The sequence below is a fragment of the Liolophura sinensis genome, chromosome 3 (genome assembly GCF_032854445.1).
Source record: "Liolophura sinensis isolate JHLJ2023 chromosome 3, CUHK_Ljap_v2, whole genome shotgun sequence".
In the NCBI taxonomy this organism is placed as follows: domain Eukaryota; kingdom Metazoa; phylum Mollusca; class Polyplacophora; order Chitonida; family Chitonidae; genus Liolophura; species Liolophura sinensis.
In genome coordinates this window covers 24,657,143-24,680,446 of record NC_088297.1, presented here as the reverse complement: position 1 = coordinate 24,680,446, position 23,304 = coordinate 24,657,143, and the positions used below count along the sequence as shown (strand labels likewise).

General features: G+C 39.7%; 1 protein-coding gene across 1 annotated transcript; it reads right to left on the bottom strand.

Annotated features, from left to right (window-relative positions):
• Window positions 1-6,548: 6,548 nt before the first annotated feature.
• LOC135464179 (tetraspanin-18-like) lies at window positions 6,549-13,991 on the bottom strand. Its single transcript, XM_064741679.1, has 7 exons — window positions 13,878-13,991; window positions 12,825-13,040; window positions 11,951-12,025; window positions 11,000-11,110; window positions 10,318-10,524; window positions 9,180-9,263; window positions 6,549-7,321 (listed from the first exon to the last, which is right to left on the bottom strand). The coding sequence occupies exons 1-7, from the start codon at window positions 13,938-13,940 to the stop codon at window positions 7,256-7,258; spliced, it is 822 nt and encodes a 273-aa protein (XP_064597749.1). The 5' UTR covers window positions 13,941-13,991; the 3' UTR covers window positions 6,549-7,255.
• Between the last annotated feature and the right edge of the window lie 9,313 nt (window positions 13,992-23,304).

The following is a 23,304-nucleotide window of genomic DNA, read 5'->3' as shown; positions in this document are numbered from 1 at the left end:
GTGGTCCTCATGCTGTGGAGTTTTGAATAATGAATGTGTGGTCCACATGCTGTGGAGTTTTGAATAATGAATGTGTGGTCCACATGCTGTGGAGTTTTGAATAATGAATATGTGGTCCACATGATGTAGAGTTTTGAATAATGAATGTGTGGTCCTCATTCTGTGGAGTTTTGAATAATGAATGTGTGGTCCACATGCTGTGGAGTTTTGAATAATGAATGTGTGGTCCTCATTCTGTGGAGTTTTGAATAATGAATGTGTGGTCCACATGCTGTGGAGTTTTGAATAATGAATGTGTGGTCCACATGCTGTGGAGTTTTGAATAATGAATGTGTGGTCCTCATTCTGTGGAGTTTTGAATAATGAATGTGTGGTCCACATGCTGTAGAGTTTTGGATAATGAATGTGTGGTCCACATGCTGTGGAGTTTTGAATAATGAATGTGTGGTCCTCATGCTGTAGAGTTTTGAATAATGAATGTGTGGTCTTCATTCTGTGGAGTTTTGAATAATGAATGTGTGGTCCACATGCTGTGGAGTTTTGAATAATGAATGTGTGGTCCTCATTCTGTGGAGTTTTGAATAATGAATGTGTGGTCCACATGATGTAGAGTTTTGAATAATGAATGTGTGGTCTACATGCTGTGGAGTTTTGAATAATGAATGTGTGGTCCTCATTCTGTGGAGTTTTGAATAATGAATGTGTGGTCCACATGCTGTGGAGTTTTGAATAATGAATGTGTGGTCCTCATGCTGTAGAGTTTTGAATGATGAATGTGTGGTCCACATGCTGTGGAGTTTTGAATAATGAATATGTGGTCCTCATGCTGTGGAGTTTTGAATAATGAATGTGTGGTCCTCATGCTGTAGAGTTTTGAATAATGAATGTGTGGTCCTCATGCTGTAGAGTTTTGAATAATGAATGTGTGGTCCTCATTCTCTGGAGTTTTGAATAATGAATGTGTGGTCCACATGATGTAGAGTTTTGAATAATGAATGTGTGGTCCACATGCTGTGGAGTTTTGAATAATGAATGTGTGGTCCACATGATGTAGAATTTTGAATAATGAATGTGTGGTCCACATGCTGTGGAGTTTTGAATAATGAATGTGTGGTCCACATTCTGTGGAGTTTTGAATAATGAATGTGTGGTCCACATGACGTAGAGTTTTGAATAATGAATGTGTGGTCCTCATTCTGTGGAGTTTTGAATAATGAATGTGTGGTCCACATGCTGTAGAGTTTTGAATAATGAATGTGTGGTCCACATGCTGTGGAGTTTTGAATAATGAATGTGTGGTCCACATGATGTAGAGTTTTGAATAATGAATGTGTGGTCCACATGCTGTGGAGTTTTGAATAATGAATGTGTGGTCCACATGCTGTGGAGTTTTTGAATAATGAATGTGTGGTCCACATGCTGTGGAGTTTTGAATAATGAATGTGTGGTCCACATGATGTAGAGTTTTGAATAATGAATGTGTGGTCCACATGCTGTGGAGTTTTGAATAATGAATGTGTGGTCCACATGATGTAGAGTTTTGAATAATGAATGTGTGGTCCACATGCTGTGGAGTTTTGAATAATGAATGTGTGGTCCTCATGCTGTAGAGTTTTGAATAATGAATGTGTGGTCCACATGCTGTGGAGTTTTGAATAATGAATGTGTGGTCCACATGCTGTGGAGTTTTGAATAATGAATATGTGGTCCACATGATGTAGAGTTTTGAATAATGAATGTGTGGTCCACATGCTGTGGAGTTTTGAATAATGAATGTGTGGTCCACATGCTGTGGAGTTTTGAATAATGAATGTGTGGTCCACATGATGTAGAGTTTTGAATAATGAATGTGTGGTCCACATGCTGTGGAGTTTTGAATAATGAATGTGTGGTCCTCATGCTGTAGAGTTTTGAATAATGAATGTGTGGTCCACATTCTGTGGAGTTTTGAATAATGAATGTGTGGTCCACATGCTGTGGAGTTTTGAATAATGAATATGTGGTCCACATGATGTAGAGTTTTGAATAATGAATGTGTGGTCCTCATTCTGTGGAGTTTTGAATAATGAATGTGTGGTCCTCATTCTGTGGAGTTTTGAATAATGAATGTGTGGTCCACATGCTGTGGAGTTTTGAATAATGAATGTGTGGTCCTCATTCTGTGGAGTTTTGAATAATGAATGTGTGGTCCACATGATGTAGAGTTTTGAATAATGAATGTGTGGTCCACATGTTGTGGAGTTTTGAATAATGAATGTGTGGTCCTCATTCTGTGGAGTTTTGAATAATGAATGTGTGGTCCACATGATGTAGAGTTTTGAATAATGAATGTGTGGTCCACATGCTGTGGAGTTTTGAATAATGAATGTGTGGTCCACATGATGTAGAGTTTTGAATAATGAATGTGTGGTCCACATGCTGTGGAGTTTTGAATAATGAATGTGTGGTCCTCATGCTGTAGAGTTTTGAATAATGAATGTGTGGTCCACATTCTGTGGAGTTTTGAATAATGAATGTGTGGTCCACATGCTGTGGAGTTTTGAATAATGAATATGTGGTCCACATGATGTAGAGTTTTGAATAATGAATGTGTGGTCCTCATTCTGTGGAGTTTTGAATAATGAATGTGTGGTCCTCATTCTGTGGAGTTTTGAATAATGAATGTGTGGTCCACATGCTGTGGAGTTTTGAATAATGAATGTGTGGTCCTCATTCTCTGGAGTTTTGAATAATGAATGTGTGGTCCACATGATGTAGAGTTTTGAATAATGAATGTGTGGTCCACATGTTGTGGAGTTTTGAATAATGAATGTGTGGTCCTCATGCTGTAGAGTTTTGAATAATGAATGTGTGGTCCTCATTCTGTGGAGTTTTGAATAATGAATGTGTGGTCCACATGATGTAGAGTTTTGAATAATGAATGTGTGGTCCTCATTCTGTGGAGTTTTGAATAATGAATGTGTGGTCCACATGCTGTAGAGTTTTGAATAATGAATGTGTGGTCCACATGCTGTGGGGTTTTGAATAATGAATGTGTGGTCCACATGCTGTAGAGTTTTGAATAATGAATGTGTGGTCCACATGCTGTGGAGTTTTGAATAATGAATGTGTGGTCCACATGATGTAGAGTTTTGAATAATGAATGTGTGGTCCACATGATGTAGAGTTTTGAATAATAAGTGTGTGGTCCTCATTCTGTGGAGTTTTGAGTAATGAATGTGTGGTCCACATGATGTAGAGTTTTGAATAATGAATGTGTGGTCCTCATGCTGTAGAGTTTTGAATAATGAATGTGTGGTCCACATGCTGTGGAGTTTTGAATAATGAATGTGTGGTCCACATGCTGTGGAGTTTTGAATAATGAATGTGTGGTCCTCATGCTGTAGAGTTTTGAATAATGAATAGGTGGTCCTCATGATGTAGAGTTTTGAATAATGAATATGTGGCCCTGAGGCTGTGGAGTTTTGAATCATGAATATCTCGTCATCTTCTTCTGTTGGTTTGAACATGGATATCTGGTCATCATTCTGCGTCGCTTTCAGCAATGGCTATCTGATCCATATGATGAGCGGTTTTCAGATAATGAACATCTGTTATTCAAGATGTGTAGTTCGGAGTAATGAATATGTAGTCCTTTTCCTGTTTCGAATAATGAATATCTCGTTCTCATGATTCTTTAAATAGACAACTACTTTCCTATGATGAACAAAATTTAAGAACGATTGAAATGTTTATAGGCTCGGTAATGAATATGCTTCACTAAAAGGAATTATAGGCCTACATGCAGAAATAAAAATTAACTTTATCTAAATGCTAAAAACTTTAGGTTTCTGACTATATTCTTGGATAAGAGTACTTACTTTATTACGTATAACTTTGGTTGGAGGTTGCCTCCACTCATAAAACTTGCAAGGTTAAGAGTGCTTGCTTTATTACGTATAACTTTGGTTGGAGGTTGCCTCTACTCATAAAACTTGCAATGTTAAGAGGGCTTGCTTTATTACGTATAACTTTGGTTGGAGGTTGCCTCTACTCATAAAACTTGCAATGTTAAGAGGGCTTGCTTTATTACGTATAACTTTGGTTGGAGGTTGCCTCCATTCATAAAACTTGCAATGTTAAGAGGGCTTGCTTTATTACGTATAACTTTGGTTGGAGGTTGCCTCTACTCATAAAACTTGCAATGTTAAGAGGGCTTGCTTTATTACGTATAACTTTGGTTGGAGGTTGCCTCTACCCATAAAACTTGCAATGTTAAGAGGGCTTGCTTTATTACGTATAACTTTGGTTGGAGGTTGCCTCCATTCATAAAACTTGCAATGTTAAGAGGGCTTGCTTTATTACGTATAACTTTGGTTGCAGGTTTCCTCCACTTATAAAACTGAACCCCCACCTCCAGACCCACCCCACACCACCATCACTGCATGAGAAAAGCCTTCCCATTTTGTATGGTCTATAAACTTTCGTCTCTGTAAAAACAACCATGAATTTATCCCTCAGCTGGTTTGTGTCATATCGGTGAGGCTGAATCACACTTCTTTCTATGTTCTTCCGCGCATACACCTGAAGGTTATTCGCGGGGCGGACTCATTACGGAGTTTCTTTGGCACACATTTCAGTTTATCTTTTTAACAAATCAGTTTAACAAAGTGTGTAAATTCATAGTTAACTCTGTGAATTCTGTTGTTGAAAACAGGGATTGAAATAAAAGCGCCCCTGCCCTTTTTCTGACATACATGTACCACTTTCCAGCCTCAACGCCCGAGCTTGGAACAAGAGTGATGCTAGAATGTAGTCTGTTACTACAGCAGATTGTTCTGTTAACTATAACACACATATTCTATAAATTCAACAAAAAGATTTTGTCAGACTATCAGGATATTATGTTGAGTATGACAGAGCATTATTTTATAAGAACGGAATACATTCTAGCATCACTCAGACAACAGACTTTCTATTAAAATTAAAAGATCAATCATTTAAGTGTCCTGGGGGCTGTGCCTTGACCGAATCGTTGGTTAAAGAGTTTACCTTTCAATAGCCGGATCACGCAAGGCGTGGATTCAGTACGATTCACCGGAAGGAAAGATCCCATTGCTTCATATGATGGCTGGTAAGGGTCAAAGTATTCCTTCGGTAATATAAAGGACGATGAAGTGAAGGGGCGAAGTTGCGATGTGGGGAGGCGACGAGACGATAATCCGAGGTTGAGATGTGATGGGGCGAAGTTGCGATAGAACGAAGGGATGAAGTTGTATCGCAACTTCGCCCCTTCGCATTATCGCCCTTGGTACTACTGGAGGGATACTGTGGCCCTTATCACCCATCATAGCTTCCCTTGGTGTCGGGGCCTTGGTCGCAATATAAAGCGGTCCGTGTGTTATGTTTCACGACGCTCACGGGAGACCACCTTTTCCAACACGTGGAAAAAATTACCACCATAATGGTGCTTTAGCTTTACTTCACACTCTCTGGTTTGTTCCCCATCTCAAAAATAATATACTCACCGCCGTCCTGTAACAGCAAAATTCTTGAGAAGTGTTTAGCTATTAACTCAGTGAGTATTAGCTAAACATTGAGTAAGACCTGTACAGTATTTCCTGTACTTCCGACGTGTGGAATTAGCCTAACGGCTTGTTTTTGAAACAAAATATTACACCAGTACAAAGTTGCTACAGAATTAAAATATTAATGTTTCATAGAAAAGACAAATATGAATGCGGTTATGCTTCATTTTCCACGGAATTCTTAATCATTATTCGGTATTCAGATTATCTACATACTAGGAGAAGGGAAGTAACTCTGAAAGACATCACATCTGATCCCGAATATGACTGTCAATATCAAGACTTTAGCGTACCGTCTTGAGTCAATTAATGACAACTAAAATTTGACTTTACACATGGAAATAACTTGTGTTTTTCAAAGGAGGTCATCATTTCGAATAAATAATTCATCGTGACTGGATCTATACCGAGCTAAAAATTACAATAAAATAGCGAATCGTATAAAGGTCACCAACAAATAATATGTCGCTGAAATAAAAAAAATAAAATAAAAAAACACAGACGCATACATACCGTTAATATAGGCTCGCAACAAAAGTCAAGACGCACAAAGAACTGAACCTTGTGGCACGCCGCATAGGAGTGAAAGAGTGTTCAACAAAAGAACTTGCCACAACAGACAGAAAGCTCTACCTGACTTTCATAGGACACATAGACTTGAACAAGCCACATCTCAAATCCTTTATAATACATGGGCTTGATAAAAGACGAAATAGGAGGGAGGAAATTAACCATACAACTCACCAAACACGCTATACATGATCAACTGCTTGTTGGGTATTATTATCCCATCAGCCTTATCTTAAAAAAATACTCGTATAACTGTAACAAAATCTGACGTACAATTACTGCTAAGCTCGTCGTATACAAGTTTTAGATCAAAGATATATATTTTATTTATTTATTTATTTATTTATTTATTTATTTATTTATTTATTTATTTATTTATTTATTTAGATAGTTAGTTATTTGATTGGTGTTTTATGCCATACTCAAGAACGTTTCACCTATACGATGGCGGCCAGCTGTATGGTAGATGCCCGGGGGAAACCCACGACCATGCTGGCAGACATTCTCACCTACGGCCGGAGAAGAATGTACCATGAACTGGACTTATCTAAGGGATATGATTTAATGATTTAATATTGTAGACACTAACATACTTTTGAATGTAAATGTATATACAGTATAAATGTACAAGGTAAAACGTGCAGGAACTCTTACAATAATAATTATGAATAGGAAGAAAAATAAATTCACGGAAATCTGTATTATATGTGCCGTGTATCTTGAAAACAAACAATGATATGTCCGAGTTCATTAATAGTTTACAATCCCATTCGTTTTCTGAGTTGTATAAAACTATCGTCAAATACAACATTCTCAATATCTAGTTTTTATTACAGGCTTTCGCTTCATATGAAATAAGGTTGCCGAATTTCTCCCGCCTGGTTGAAATCATTTACAATCAGCACAGTGTGATATCATCAAAACGGAGTTATCGTTTCCTGTCTGGATAGGAAACTTGAAAACCCATTATTTCCCACAGCACGAATGTGGTGAAGTTTTGATCTGGCCAATCGCGGCTTTGTCTTCTTATAATATTGAGGTTTTCATTTCGGATTAAACCACCTTGTACCTGCTCAACTGAGCGGCCATCTTGGATTTCAACATCTGATCCATAAACCTCAGACGATTTTATGTGAGTTATGAACAGCTCTGGTGAGACCAAAAGCCAAAATAGCCCCAATCAGCTGTAAACAAAATATCAAAGAATAATAAGTCGTGACATAGATATGAAATCCTACAAAAGAAATGTGTGAATTTCACCACGTCTGTTTTAGGTCAAAGCAGAACAACTAATGTAATACGCTGTCATATTCACCTAAGTTACACAGCGATGAAGTTAAAATAATCAACAGTGTAAACACATTCAGCGATGGTACCAAGTGGATCTTCATCTCAGCCTCTGATGTCACCGCATTGAGCCACCATGTGTTTTTTGGGGGCGGGGGAATATATTATAAAAATCCATAAAACGAACTAAACAATGAATGAGTCAATGGATTCACATGTATCTGCATACTTTCATTCTTAAAGTGATGAATGGAAAGTTTAAAATATCGATATCATATCTTTCACGCGAAGGGTGGATTGCTCGTGTCTTATTACGGCGTTTTCCAATCCGAAGACCTGTACATAGAAATACAACTCTAGAAAATTGTCACTATCCGTGCTATTATGCTTCATATTACATTTCAGTCATCTTTCATAAAATTACATTTATCTAGTCTAACAATCACAATTTCAGATGTGAAATCGATTATATGTATAAACTTTGAACTGTGAATGGCACTGCTACCGTACGTGGGACGATCTTCCATAAACCTGCCGATGTTCGTGGGTTTCCCCCGGGTTCTGCCCGGTTTCCTCCCACCATGATGCTGGCCGTCGTCGTAAGTGAAAAATTCTTGAGCACGGCATGAAACACCAATCAATGTAATAAATAAAGCCAATTATCATAGGCCCAGGTCACAGGCCCAGGTCACCGGCCCAGGTTACAGGCCCAGGTCACTGGTTCAGGTGACAGGCCTTCACTAATATCTATTTAACTGTTTTTTAAAAATTTAATACCGTACTCAAGAATACTTTACTTCTACAAAGGCAAGAAGGAGTATTCGTTAGGTATCCGGCAAATCTCCTGACATAAAGTCGGAGGCGAACCAACAGGTGCTGGATTCGAACTCATGCCTTCTGTGGCTACGACAAGACGCGCGCTTTAGATGAATGGGCCAGTGGCGGTCGGACGTCAGTAATAATAGGAAGGTATTGACGTTTAGCTATGTAATAAGTTTTATTATTGAAGAAGTAAAGGAATCTCTATGTAAACTTTAACTGTTTACGACACTTACGTGTTTCATACCAATTTTTTTTAATAAAATCAAGTGATTAAAAGTTAATCACTTGATAAGGATCCCTGTATAGTTGCAGACAGGCCTTCCCACATACAACAGGAGAGGAAGCCAGTATCACCTGGTCTTGCACTCACAGCTACCGCATCCGTCCCCGGCATGAGAATCGAAGCTAGTGTAAACAGTTACATTTTTCGTTATTTACAATTTACATAAATCGATAAGCCAGCGCAGCCCAATGACCCCGGAGCACCCCCCCCCCCGCCCCCACCCACCCAATGCGGTCGCTGTGAGTTCAAATCCAGTTCATGATGCTTCCTCTCTGACCGTACGTGGGAAGATGTGAAATCCATTATATGTATAAACTTTGAACTGTGAATGGCACTGCTACCGTACGTGGGACGATCTTCCAGAAACCTGCGGATGGTCGTGGGTTTCCTCCGGGCTCTGTCCGGTTTCCTCCCACCATAATGTTGGCCGCGGTCGTATAAGTGAAATATCCTTGAGCACGGCGTAAAACACCAATCAAATAAACAAATAAATAAATAAAACCGTAGATCGCCCCTTGAATAAAAGCTTGTCTTACAAATTAATTGTGGTGCAGTTAATTCCTATGACGGAATAACAGACGTCAATGCTGTAAGGACGGCCTCTACAACTCCGACAACTCAGCAAGGACTCGAAATTGCAGGATACATACCTGTATTGTTAGAACCACAGCTCCTCCTATGATGATGTAGTTAGCGGCCGTCCCAAACTCTGACTTGAGCGTGTCAAAACAACCCTGTACAGCGATCAGAAAATAGTAGAGAAAAGCGTAAAGCGTAAAGAAAAGCGGTTGTTGTTTTGACTTTATCGTCAAGAAATTATTTCACTCATGAGATCGGGGCTAATTTTTTGTGTGGAAGAAAATTCCTGTAAACCATCGGGTCTTTAGCAAGTTAATACGAATTTTGCTACGTGTTACATACGTCATACTGCTTGTCGTATTTTGCTACGTGTTACATACGTCATACTGCTTGTATTTGCTACGTGTTACATACGTCATACTGCTTGTCGTATTTTGCTATGTGTTACATACGTCATACTGCTTGTCGTATTTTGCTAAGTGTTACATACATCATACTGCTTGTCGTATTTTGCTAAGTGTTACATACGTCATACTGCTTGTATTTGCTACGTGTTCCATACGTCATACTGGTTGAAGCTTAGCAAGACAAAAAATGCGAACAAAAAACGCCGTAAACTGGTTCTTCAGAGCAACATCCCCAGAAAAAAAGAAATGAGTGAATCTCGAAAATTTCATGTTCGAGAATCGATTTACTCCGTGACTCGTGAGACCTAGATATCGAAAAGCATCCACCTTAACCATGCGGTCATGACCCAATTCCTCACACGAAAGACAGCAGATTGTGGAAAACCAGAGTGTAATTTTTTTTTCTTTACCAGGCGGTCAGTTTTGGTGAACACGTGCATGATTAGAATGAAAATATTGAAAATTGTCTAAACTTTGAGAAGGCGAGAGCTTTACTGATGAAAATTTGAAATTGTTGGAGAGAGGACACAAGTGATGAGGCTGCTTGTGGCCCCCCCTTGGCGTCGCTAAGTGTTCAGCTGAAAGCGTAGGTAGGCCCAGACTGAAAGATTTTTATCGCTGCTTTGTCACTCACTCGGCAAGGCAGACCAAAGCTGATTGGCCAATCGTTAACATTGTCGCTTATATGGAAAATTAATGGGGTCTGAGGCCAGTAGATTCTTTACCAAAATCAACACACCCTCCACCATACGATGTAAACCACGAGATGATCTGGACAACTAGCTAGCTACGACTTACATACCTTATTCAACCAGGCATTGTTTTCATCTGGTGAAACTGTACAGTTGAAAGACTTTGGTTGTAAGGAATCGGGCTCATTGGGGTAAACGGAAGTGTCCAAAAACTGGCAGCATGTAAACGGAATTACGGAGTTTGGCAATGGGAAACTCCGGTTCCACTTTTTAGTGTAGAGAAAATCATCCTGGTTGACAATTCCGCAGCACTCACCCTGAAAAATAATGAATTGCTGAAAATAAGGTTCCTGTCTGTGTGAATATCATAAACTCATTGTCTAATACATTTGCTGAAGCTTCTATAAATAATGATACATTTCGTGGTACATAATGAGAGTATCAGGAAATCAACGGAATAAAGTTACATCTGTTTACAGAAACACGACTCTGTTTAGACCGTTAGATCACCTCATTTCCGTTGCAATATGTCATATTATCACAATCATAGGTAAGTCGAGGAATCCGCCCCAGTGAAGGAAACTGTGCCCTTAAAGAAACGAACTGACTATAGCTGTGAGTGACAGCTGCTGCCCCACTCCTTTTCTCAGCTCCATTTTACTCCTCCTTTCCTGTGATACGGCAATCCTGCGACTTCCCCTGGGCTCTTCCATATCGTGTATTAAATTTTGTAACAAAAAAGTATCATCATCGTACTGAAAGCTTTAAGACATATTAATCTGTGGACCTCACCGAAATCTGATAACCGTCCCAAAGGACAGAGAAGGGCTCCTTAGAATCAAAATGACCCTCGTAGTGGTCCACCAGTGTCGTGTTCAGGAACGAGATGAGTTCCCGTTCGATCTGAAAATGAAAACGGAAATGGAAAATTGGAAAAACCCAAAAAACAAAAGAAGACAAAACAAAAGTAAAAAAAAGAGTAATGCCTGAAGCGAACTTTTCCCTTTTCTGTATATATACATTTTAAAACTGTCTTTACACAAGCTTCGAACAAATTTGAACATAGATAGAATTTGGACAGAATCTTTGTTTAAGAACAACTCGACGTGAATTGTAGTTCAGATAATACGGACTACATATAAATAGTGTCGTAAGCAACGCAGATTTGTTCTCAAAACAGCGGATCTAGATGTCTGGTTTGATGTAGGTCTGGTAAATGTACTTATACAGACTTGGAGTTTGAACTCGGTACTCAACATTTCATCGCGAGGAACCTGACCTGCACCATGTAAGTGCACTTACTATAACCCTATGGATAGATCCAACACATACGACGTCCCACCACCCCTTCTCGTCACAAGGTTAATTTTCCATATTTTATAATCCCGTAAGGTGGCGCTAGTGTAAAGCAGGACCCTGATCCACTGCTACGTCAAAAATGATTGTTGTGCAAAATCTACAATGTTGCAGCCTATTAGTTTCTACTGTAACGTCGTTTTGCCTTTATTGTGACGTCATAATAATCAGCAGGTAAACGAACGTTTGACATCAATAAAATGACGTCAAGGCCCTACTGCCGGGTTTAACAGGCCCCCATCGTGTCGTTATGACGTCACAGACAGATTGAACATTTATAACCGATGTGTGGGCCATCCAGCTGACCTGTTTACAGCAATACTGCTTATGATTGGCCAACTGAGTGTTTGTGATTGACAGTTCGGAAAAGTCTAGTGAGAACCTTACCTTGTCTCGAAATAAAACGGCTAGGATGATTGCGGAAAGCTGTATTAAAACCAGGACAAGCACAACGACACCGTACTGGAAGGAATAAAGAAATACTTGAAACAAAAATTATTGCTCCCTGAACAAAAAAGTTTTCCTAGGTGCACTTCTTGCTTTCACTGTCTGACACACAGACTATGTCCTTATATTAAGTTTGAAAACATTTTTGAGAATGATGGTCTAAAAATTTGCATTCTCAAGCAATAGTCCACGAAGAAAAATGAAGAAGAAGAGAAATGAAGTAGAATCTTAAAGACGACTGGAAGACTAACTGCCATCTGAACAATTCAAATGAAAGCAGAATGTTCTCGGTCGGTTCGTATTCTTAGAAATTATCCTTAAAGAGAATTCGGCTTATTTCCTGAAATGTGAAAACTGCCAATGCGTACAAAAGGCCCAATATTTCAGATTCAATTAACGATTAATTTACTCAGTTTTGTGAAAATAGCATTTGTCTTCAAATTTTATATAGGATTAGCGAGGCTAATTCGTCTTAAATAAATGAAGGCTGAAAGTAAAATATACTATATGTCAATACACTTCTGGAGTGCTACAAGATGGTACAAAATTTATGGAGGTTTAATGCCTATATTATAGTTTCGAGCCTTCAGTTTGACCGTGTGATGGTGTAAGCATATAAACAACTTGGACATCTGACCTACACTGCTTTGGCCATGACTGCATTATGGAAATGTATGACTGGTTAACATCAGGGGTTATATGCATGCTCAGGCACTCGTGTGACCTCATGAAGAATAAACCGACGATTTTTCAAGGTTGATCAAAATGGCTGTGTGAAGAAAAGTCTTGTGTGCTTAATTAAACATATACTTACCAAAATGAGCAAACATTTGCTTTCTTTGCATGCCCCAATAAATCCAAGCAGACTGAGGAAAAGGATCACTACACCGACAGATATCAACGCGTACGCACCCCTCCGCAACATCTCCGCCATGTCTATTGTGGCCGTCTCAAGGTCAATCAACTCGATGACGTCAGAAGTTTTCAAAATCACCCATGCTCCCAATCCGATTGCAGCAGCTCCGGCGACCTGATTCAAAATTGGGAAACACAAAAAAGTGCACATAAAGTAATAAATAGTAGGTGCCTCAAATGACAGGCTACAGTGATCTGTGTTCAGAATTCCTTAATTTTTTTTAGTTTTTGTTTTCACAGCATTTTTCGAGTGTCTGAAAAAACGAATAAAAAACTGATCAGAATGATCCAAAGCCATTTCAGCAGAGATGTTTCCACAGAAATTATAACTGTTTCCACTGAGATTGTTTCGTGGTGAATTCCCATCCTGAAGAAAGCGATGTGATGTCACATCAGTTAGATGTGGTTCGAACAGGCCACCCTGTTGTATACCCAACTTTAAATGGTTTTAATGACAGAACAAAATGAATAAAATGATGCTCGAAATTTTGGTATCTTCACCTTGCATGGCCTCATTACACATCACACATCTTTTATACACATCTTCGCATAAAATATTCACATTTTTGTAGTTAAAAGAGCTGAACCCTATATTAGGCCCTGAAAAATAAAAAAAGAAAAAGAAAAAAGAAAACAACAACAAAACAGCGGGTGCCTCAATTAAGGTTGATGGCGGCACATAAATGATGGTATTATTGTTTCCAGTAAATCATGCCCCTAATAAGACCAACAGACGCGCAGAAAATTAATCTGTTAATTTTAACAGAAAGTCTGTTGTCTGAGTGATGCTAGAGTGTATTATGTTAATATAATACTGTGTTATGTTCAACATAAAATCCTTTATCTTCATGTTGTAAACAGAGTAATCTGTTACAACAGTGGAATACATTCTAGTATCACAATGTTTTGAGCGTAAATTGTGCCTTAAGTAAAATAAAATCAGCTTACTTACAAGAAAAACAAGGTTGAAAATCAGCAATGATATTTTCATGCACTTTCGACAGCCGTCCGCCATCTTGACATGCAAACGTATAAACAGGCCTATATCCAAGTCCGCACTATAAGGTAATCGCCAGCACAGGGAACACAGAGATATGATAACTGCCACTCCGTGCTTCACAGTTGATACTTTCCGGTATGAGCACGTGCCGTTCTGGTTGCAGTTTCGATGTATTTAGATCTGACATCATTTTGTACCACAAGGAACGTGATGTCGTCTAGGCTTTCTGTGCAACGCCCTGTGTTTGCAGAGGTGTCATGTGACCGCTAAATGCGGCTCGGTTCACCACTATAGGCTAATCTGACACCAAAATCTTTAGAATATGTATATTTAGTCCCCCAGCACTACACATCCAGATAGAAACATACAATGTAATGAATGTGTTCAACATTTAAACATTTGAATGCGTCCCATCTGAACTCCATCGTGTATCGTCTAGTGAAAGGTGAAAAATTACATTGTAAAGAATGTGTTTAGCATTTAATTCCATCACGTATAGGTAAAAAGATACATTCTAAATATAAAGAATGTGTTTAACATTTAAGCATGTGTTTGCATCCCATCGTGAGTTGCGTCGTGTGCGGTCGTGTGTAAGGCAGAATCGTTTAATGTAAAGGATGTGTTTAACATTTAAATATACATGTGTTAGTGTCCACATTATTTCATGGGGTGTCGTCTTGTGTAAAGCAAAAATTTACAATGTAAAACATGTGTTTAACATTGCGGTTCAGATGTTGTTGGTATTTGTCTTATGTGCTTTTGTTTCTTCTGATGTCTTCTCAAGCATGCAGGTACCTATGAGTGCGACACCATTCAATCACTTTAATCCTGTTTGATATTTAACGTGCCGAGCGAAGCTTGTTAAATGAACAAACCAATCAGGATTGTTTCCCCTGCACTCGGAGACGCCGCTACTATTTGGATCCGATTTCATAACATTCCCTGAACTCGGGCTATTATCCAGTATGACTTACGCATGAGATTTGAAATTCCTGTACGAAATGAAAGTTCTCCAAAAACAGATTTTCAGTGAATCAGATGATGAATATTTATTATGACGAGGGAGGAACCAGCAGTTGACACAAGTACCAAACAGTTGAGTGTCATATGGTACAGAGTCTCAGTTAAGTGTCATATGGGACAGAGTCTCAGTTAAGTGTCATATGGGACAGAGTCCCAGATGAGTGTCATATGAGACAAAGTCTCACAAGACTCTTGTGTCAAATTATGATGCCAAAGTTCAATTGATTTATTCTGGTATATAGTCCACTGTGATCCACTTTTGATATCTCAGATAATTTCTACTTGCGTGGCACTTGAGCTGGATTCTCAGGTTTCGTGAGACTGTAGGGTCCCAGAATTTTGGGACTGGGAAAAGTCTCATGAGACTCCTGCTTCAAATTATGGTACCAAAGTTCAGTTGATTTACTCTGATATATAGTCTCTGTGGTTCACTTTTGATATTTCAGACAAGTTCCACTTGTTTGAGCCTGGAGCTGGATTCTCACGTATCGTGAGACTGATGAGTCCCAGAATTTTGGGACTGGGAAAATTCCCAGATTTTTGACACTGTATTCCCGGCTTGCTGGGACTGATTCCCACCAAGTGTCAACTGTCTCGGAATTCTCAAACTGGATCACAAATCACTTTTCCTGATACTGGGACTATTTCCCAATTCACGGTACAAGAATTTTCCAACTCTTAATAAAATAGCTACTTACTGCGAATGCTTATCAGCAATTTGGTGACTACTCGCGGCAAATTCCAAGGCCACTGCAGACGCTGAAAAATCCGCCTATTTATAGATTTCCACATGGTGTGGGAGGAGCCATGAACCGAATCAGGAGACTCTGATTGGTCACAAGAGACATTTTTGACAGTTTGTGAACACAGATGACACGATGACGTCATCGCGATCGCAACCAAGCACGCCAAAATAATGGCTTTGTTTCGAAGCCAAAGTGTAAATGTCAGTGTCTGAAAAGTCCATATTTTTATCCATATTACTCAAAAAGTATAAGCAATTTCCACACAAGGGTATTAAATGATAAATTCCTTTTCAAACTGTGGTGGGAAAATCTTGGTCCGCTTTCTAAAAGCCTGTAAGTGCGGGTTCTACAGACACCCTAATGATCATAAATGTACAAAAATGGCGGCAACACAAACTTCTGCTTTCGAGGTTGAACTGAGGACAATGCATGTCATATTTTATGTGTAAAACAAGAACGAAAATAGAAGGTAAATACTTTCCAGATAAGGCAATGGCATAGAATTTCGTAACTTCTACATTATCATCATTACATTGCTGAAAAATACTTATAATTATCCCAAATATGTAGGAACGCCGATACAACAACAACATCACTCGTCCATGAAACAGATAAACGTAAGTTTAAAACTTCCTACGAGAATAAATGAACGCTATATTGTCAAAATATTGACTTTGCAAATTAATTAGAAAGGCCTCAGATAACGATCTTAACAAAACTTCCGTGAAAATTCATTAAGAAATGAATATATGAAACTTCCCTGCGTTAAATTTATTTCTTAAATCCTACTTCCTTAAATTCCGCTACAATATGTATTGTGTCCATTGTTCGATCGTGTGAGCAGTTAGCAGGAGATTGGGGTATCACCGGCAAGCTTTGCATTTTGTCGCTCGGCATGTATGCGGAGATTTATTGAGCATTTGTCGGTTGGGTGTCAGTATAGTGGCTGGAGTGTCATGTGTGATGTCTTCACTATGATAAGACCGTCGTGATGGAAACCCGAAGAAAGAAAAGTAGCAGAGGGGAACACGAATCGTCTTTGTAACCATTCCGTGCAGGTTTTGGGGGGAACAATGAGAGATCTGAGGGGAAAAACGAGAGATTAGGTGGGGACAATGAGCGATTTGACAGAACAATGAGAGATCTGAGGGGAAAACGAGAGATTAGGTGGAGACAATGAGAGATTTGACAGAACAATGAGAGATCTGAGGGGAAAACGAGAGATTAGGTGGAGACAATGAGAGATTTGACAGAACAATGAGAGATCTGAGGGAAAAACGAGATTAGGTGGAGGCAATGAGAGATTTGACAGAACAATGAGAGATCTGAGGGGAAAAACGAGAGATTAGGTGGAGACAATGAGAGATTTGACAGAACAATGAGAGATCTGAGGGGAAAACGAGAGATTAGGTGGAGACAATGAGAGATTTGACAGAACAATGAGAGATCTGAGGGGAAAACGAGAGATTAGGTGGGGACAATGAGAGATTTGACATAACAATGAGAGATCTGAGGGGAAAAACGAGAGATTAGGTGGAGACAATGAGAGATTTGACAGAACAATGAGAGATCTGAGGGGAAAACGAGAGATTAGGTGGAGACAATGAGAGATTTGACAGAACAATGAGAGATCTGAGGGGGAAAACGAGAGATTAGGTGGAGACAATGAGAGATTTGACAGAACAATGAGAGATCTGAGGGGGAAAACGAGAGATTAGGTGGAGACAATAAGAGATTTGACAGAACAATGAGAGATCTGAGGGGAAAACGAGAGATTAGGTGGAGACAATGAGAGATTTGACAGAACAATGAGAGATCTGAGGGGGAAAACGAGAGATTAGGTGGAGACAATGAGAGATTTGACAGAACAATGATAGATCTGAGGGGAAAACGAGAGATTAGGTGGAGACAATGAGAGATTTGACAGAACAATGATAGATCTGAGGGGAAAAACGAGAGATTAGGTGGAGACAATGAGAGATTTGACAGAACAGTGAGAGATATGAGGGAAAAATGAGAGATTAGGTGGAGACAATGAGAGATTTGACAGAACAATGAGAGATCTGAGGGAAAAACGAGAGATTAGGTGGAGACAATGAGAGATTTGACAGAACAATGAGAGATCTGAGGGGAAAACGAGAGATTAGGTGGAGACAATGAGAGATTTGACAGAACAATGATAGATCTGAGGGGAAAGCGAGAGATTAGGTGGAGACAATGAGAGATTTGACAGAACAATGATAGATCTGAGGGGAAAGCGAGAGATTAGGTGGAGACAATGAGAGATTTGACAGAACAATGATAGATCTAAGAGGAAAAACGAGAGATTAGGTGGAGACAATGAGAGATTTGACAGAACAATGAGAGATCTGAGGGGAAAACGAGAGATTAGGTGGGGACAATGAGAGATTTGACAGAACAATGATAGATCTGAGGGAAAAACGAGAGATTAGGTGGAGACAATGAGAGATTTGACAGAACAATGAGAGATCTGAGGGGAAAACGAGAGATTAGGTGGAGACAATGAGAGATTTGACAGAACAATGAGAGATCTGAGGGGAAAACGAGAGATTAGGTGGAGACAATGAGAGATTTGACAGAACAATGAGAGATCTGAGGGGGAAAACGAGAGATTAGGTGGAGACAATGAGAGATTTGACAGAACAATGATAGATCTGAGGGGAAAACGAGAGATTAGGTGGAGACAATGAGAGATTTGACAGAACAATGATAGATCTGAGGGGAAAACGAGAGATTAGGTGGAGACAATGACAGATTTTGATAGATCTGAGGGGAAAACGAGAGATTAGGTGGAGACAATGAGAGATTTGACAGAACAATGATAGATCTGAGCGGAAAAACGAGAGATTAGGTGGAGACAATGAGAGATTTGACAGAACAATGAGATCTGAGGGAAAAACGAGAGATTAGGTGGAGACAATGAGAGATTTGACAGAACAATGATAGATCTGAGGGGAAAACGAGAGATTAGGTGGAGACAATGAGAGATTTGACAGAACAATGAGAGATCTGAGGGGAAAGCGAGAGATTAGGTGGAGACAATGAGAGATTTGACAGAACAATGATAGATCTGAGGGGAAAACAAGAGATTAGGTGGAGACAATGAGAGATTTGACAGAACAATGAGAGATCTGAGGGAAAAAACGAGAGATTAGGTGGAGACAATGAGAGATTTGACAGAACAATGATAGATCTGAGGGGAAAACGAGAGATTAGGTGGAGACAATGAGAGATTTGACAGAACAATGATAGATCTGAGGGGAAAGCGAGAGATTAGGTGGAGACAATGAGAGATTTGACAGAACAATGATAGATCTGAGGGGAAAACGAGAGATTAGGTGGAGACAATGAGAGATTTGACAGAACAATGAGAGATCTGAGGGAAAAACGAGAGATTAGGTGGAGACAATGAGAGATTTGACAGAACAATGATAGATCTGAGGGGAAAACGAGAGATTAGGTGGAGACAATGAGAGATTTGACAGAACAATGAGAGATCTGAGGGGAAAAACGAGAGATTAGGTGGGGACAATGAGAGATTTGATAGAACAATGAGAGATCTGAGGGGAAAACGAGAGATTAGGTGGGGACAATGAGAGATTTGACAGAACAATGAGAGATCTGAGGGGAAAACGAGAGATTAGGTGGAGACAATGAGAGATTTGACAGAACAATGAGAGATCTGAGGGGAAAACGAGAGATTAGGTGGAGACAATGAGAGATTTGACAGAACAATGAGAGATCTGAGGGGAAAACGAGAGATTAGGTGGAGACAATGAGAGATTTGACAGAACAATGAAAGATTTTGTGGAAACAAAGAGAGATTATACCGGAACAATGAAAGTTTTGGCGGGAAAAATGAAAGTTTTGGCGGGAACAATGACAGATTTGGGGGGAACAATGAGAGTTTTGGTGCGAACAATGAGGGTTTTGGCGGAAACAATGAGAGCTTTGGCGAGAGCTATGAGAAATCTGGTGGTAACAATAAGAGATTCTTCAAGCAAAGTTAACTTAAGACCATGGTACGAAGGCTCTTGTAAAAGGAAAGGCTCTTCAAATAAAGTTCAGTTAAAACCATGGTACGACGGCTCTTGTAAAAGCAAAGGCTCTTCAAGTAAAGTTAATTTAAAACCACGGTGCGAAGGTTCTTGTAAAAGGCAAGACTCTTTAAGTCAAGTTAACTGAAGCCATGGAGTAGACGTTTTTGTCATATGAAAGATTTTTCAACCGACGTTAATTTGAAACCATGGTGAGAGGGGTTCTTGAAAAAGGAAATGTTCTTCAATTAAAAGGTAAATGAACCCATAGTTCCTAAAGTTTTCAGTTATAATACGAACCTGTTCTGCAAGTCAAGGTAGCTGAAAATATATTCTGCGTAATTTTTCTGGAGAAGCTTTTACACAGTGGTTCTTTCAGGAAACTGTGATATCGGCGAGATCCAATAAGAAGAACAGTCAGGCGTTTTATTTTCTAGGAGTGAATATTATCCCCGCGAGGCCTACCCGCGTACAAACTACCCACACTGACGACAGTCATGACATTTGCTTACATTAGATTGAATTTGCTCGCAACCAATGTTGGCATAACGATCTATAGATTCATTGTCTTGTCTGCAGTACGAGTATTGCCTGGCAAACAATGCTGGCTGTTTAAGGGCAGCCATTTAGAACAATTATACTGGATTCCCGAGACTCGTCTGACAAGCTTGTGCTAATAGATGTTCATGGTTTACTCTTGATCTATTCAGCTTGGATCTGTTAGACCGTCAATAGCTAGATACATGTAGGGTTATCACATGACACAGGGAATGTAGATGTCAAAGGTCAAACGTACCGTTGTGATGTAATACGTGTAGGCTCCTATGTTTTGTGGTTGACGCGTTTTCAACCCTGTAATATGAAAGTCAAATGAGTTTTTTATGACAGTGCTAGCACCTGTATTGTAATGTAATACGATGTGGTTATTGAAGAACTTCGTACCGTGCATATAGATCATGAAAACAAGTTTAGAGTTTAGACACTGTATAATATGATATAGTACTTATGATTAGATCGAAGGGCCTCCGTGGCCGATGTGGTTAGCACGTCAGCGGGGCACAATGAACCAGAAGCCTCTCACAAATGCGGTCACTGTGAATTCAAGTCCAGCCCATGCCGGCTTCCTCTCCGGCCGTACGACGGAAGGTCTGTCAGCAACCTGCGGATGGTGGTGAGTTTCTCCTCGAGCCCGTTTTCTCCCACCATAATGCTGGCCACGCTCGTATTGGTGAAATATTCTTGAGTATTGCATAAAACCCCAATGAAATACATAAATAAGTATAATTAGAGATCGGGCCTTCATTAATTGACTCAGATCTGGAAGAAGTTGAGAACTTATCACAAAAACATAATCAATGGCATATTAAACGCTATAGATTTGTTGTAATTATTACAGAATAAAATTTTTATTACTTATATAATGCTATAGTACTATTCTGTATAATCAGGCAACAATTAATTCGTACAAAATTATTTGTACAAAAATTAATTCCTTGGAAAGCATTTACTTTCAACGCCTCTTAATTTGGTGGTACGGTTTGCATTCTACTTAAATGGATGTGTTTTTTTCTTTCGCTCTAGCGTTCAGTATGATGGGTTAGTGAAACGACTGGTTGACCCGTATCAGTATAATGGCTCCGTCGGGGCGGCTTACTTGCCTTCGGTAAGTCGTCTCAATGATGCAGCACTAGATAAAAGAGCGGTGGAAATACGTCTCGTTACAAGGAGGCACATTACATACACCCTAAGGATTCCTTCGTCGTCATATGACTGAAAAATTGTTGAGTACGACGTTAAACCCCAAGCACTCACTCACTCACCCACTCTTTCGCTTTAGTCATTCCAAGCTCCTCGGCCATTCCCGTAAGTAGCTGATGAGAGCCGAGAGTTCCGAGCAAGGCTCCTCCAATCCCTGTACTAATATTACCTGCCCTGTTCTAGAAACGTGTCCATCGGGTCAATCGACTTTTGATTGAACTCATGTAGCCGCGTTCTCAAACACGTCTGTTTAGTTCAACAAACTGCTGACATAAACGAATGATAGAATTATAATTATATTTGTGATTTGTGAGGCCAATGCTTCTCGTTTGACTACAGGCTCTCAAGAAGCAATTGTAAAAAACACACAAAAGATGTTTATATAACCACAGGTAGGCCCGCAAGTCATTGTATTTATTTGTTTATATTCATGCTTGATTGGTGTTTTTTAGATTGATTCGATTGATTGGTGTTTTACGCCGTACTAAAGAATATATCACTTATACGACGTCGGCCAGCATTATTGTGGGAGGTAACCGGGCAGAGATCGTGGGAAAGCCACAACCATCCACAGGATGGAGCCAGACCTTCCCACGTACGGTCGTAGAGGAAGTCAGCATGAACTTGAACTCACAGCGAGCGCATTGGTGCGATGCTCCTGAGTCAGATTAAAGTATAAATGTAACAGTGTCGTGTACTTACGCCTTAAATGTATACCAAAGTGTGTACCTGCAGCACACATCTTGTTCATTTTGCACGCTACAAAATCACACATGTACAAAAACTGTACATGACAGTACCGTTATTTATTTGATTGCCGCTTTACGCCGTACTCAAAAATATTTCATTTATACGACGGCGGCCAGCATTATGGTGTGAGGAAACGTGGTATTGCCCGAGGGAAACCCAGGACGACCCACAGGTTTCTGGAAGACCTTCCCACATACGGCCAAAAAGGAAGTCAGCATAAGCTAGCCTAGAACTCACAGCGATTGCAGACAATACGGTTAAGCCAACAGTCAACAAATGTGCACATTAACCATCGCTAACGCCAGTCTACATATTTGGTCATAACGGTCACCACTGTACTGGTGGAGTGTGTTTCATACAGTGCGAACCAAGCGTGTCCTCCCTAAATGAACAGGGCAGCTAGCTTTGATGTCCTAGCGGTTAGAGCGTCCGCCTCAAAGTCGGGAGGCCTGGGATCAAACTCTGGTCGAAACATAGCAGACACTTAAAACATGATACTCGTTGCCGCCTCAGTTGGCCGTCAGCAGTGAGAAGTTAGATCAAGGAACAGGACTGGTTAGCTCGGTGTATATTTATAAATATATATATTCATATAATTGGAATATTCAGTCAGTGACCTTTTAGTTGTGTTCTACACTCTACATCAACATGTATCTGGGTTCCAGCAACAATATGTGCTCCTTTCCACGAATTTACTTGAATTTATATCTACTTTCAAGAGTCACACTGAGAAATCCATGCACCCAACATTGTCATTTCATACATGTAGCGGCCAATCTAACAATTCCTTGTAATTTTGTAGGAATTGAAAAAGAAAAAAATAGATAAAAAAAAATGGTACAAAGTCTGACTTACATTCGCAAAATGAGACAGAGAGGACTGTATTCGAACACCGGACCTCAATGGTCATGAATCACTATCATACATCAGTGTTGCCAGACTGACGCACGTGTTAATTCCTCGGCTTGTGTTGCCGGTGTTCTCCGGACTGACGCACGTGTTAATTCCTCGGCTTGTGTTGCAGGTGTTCTCCGGACTGAAGCA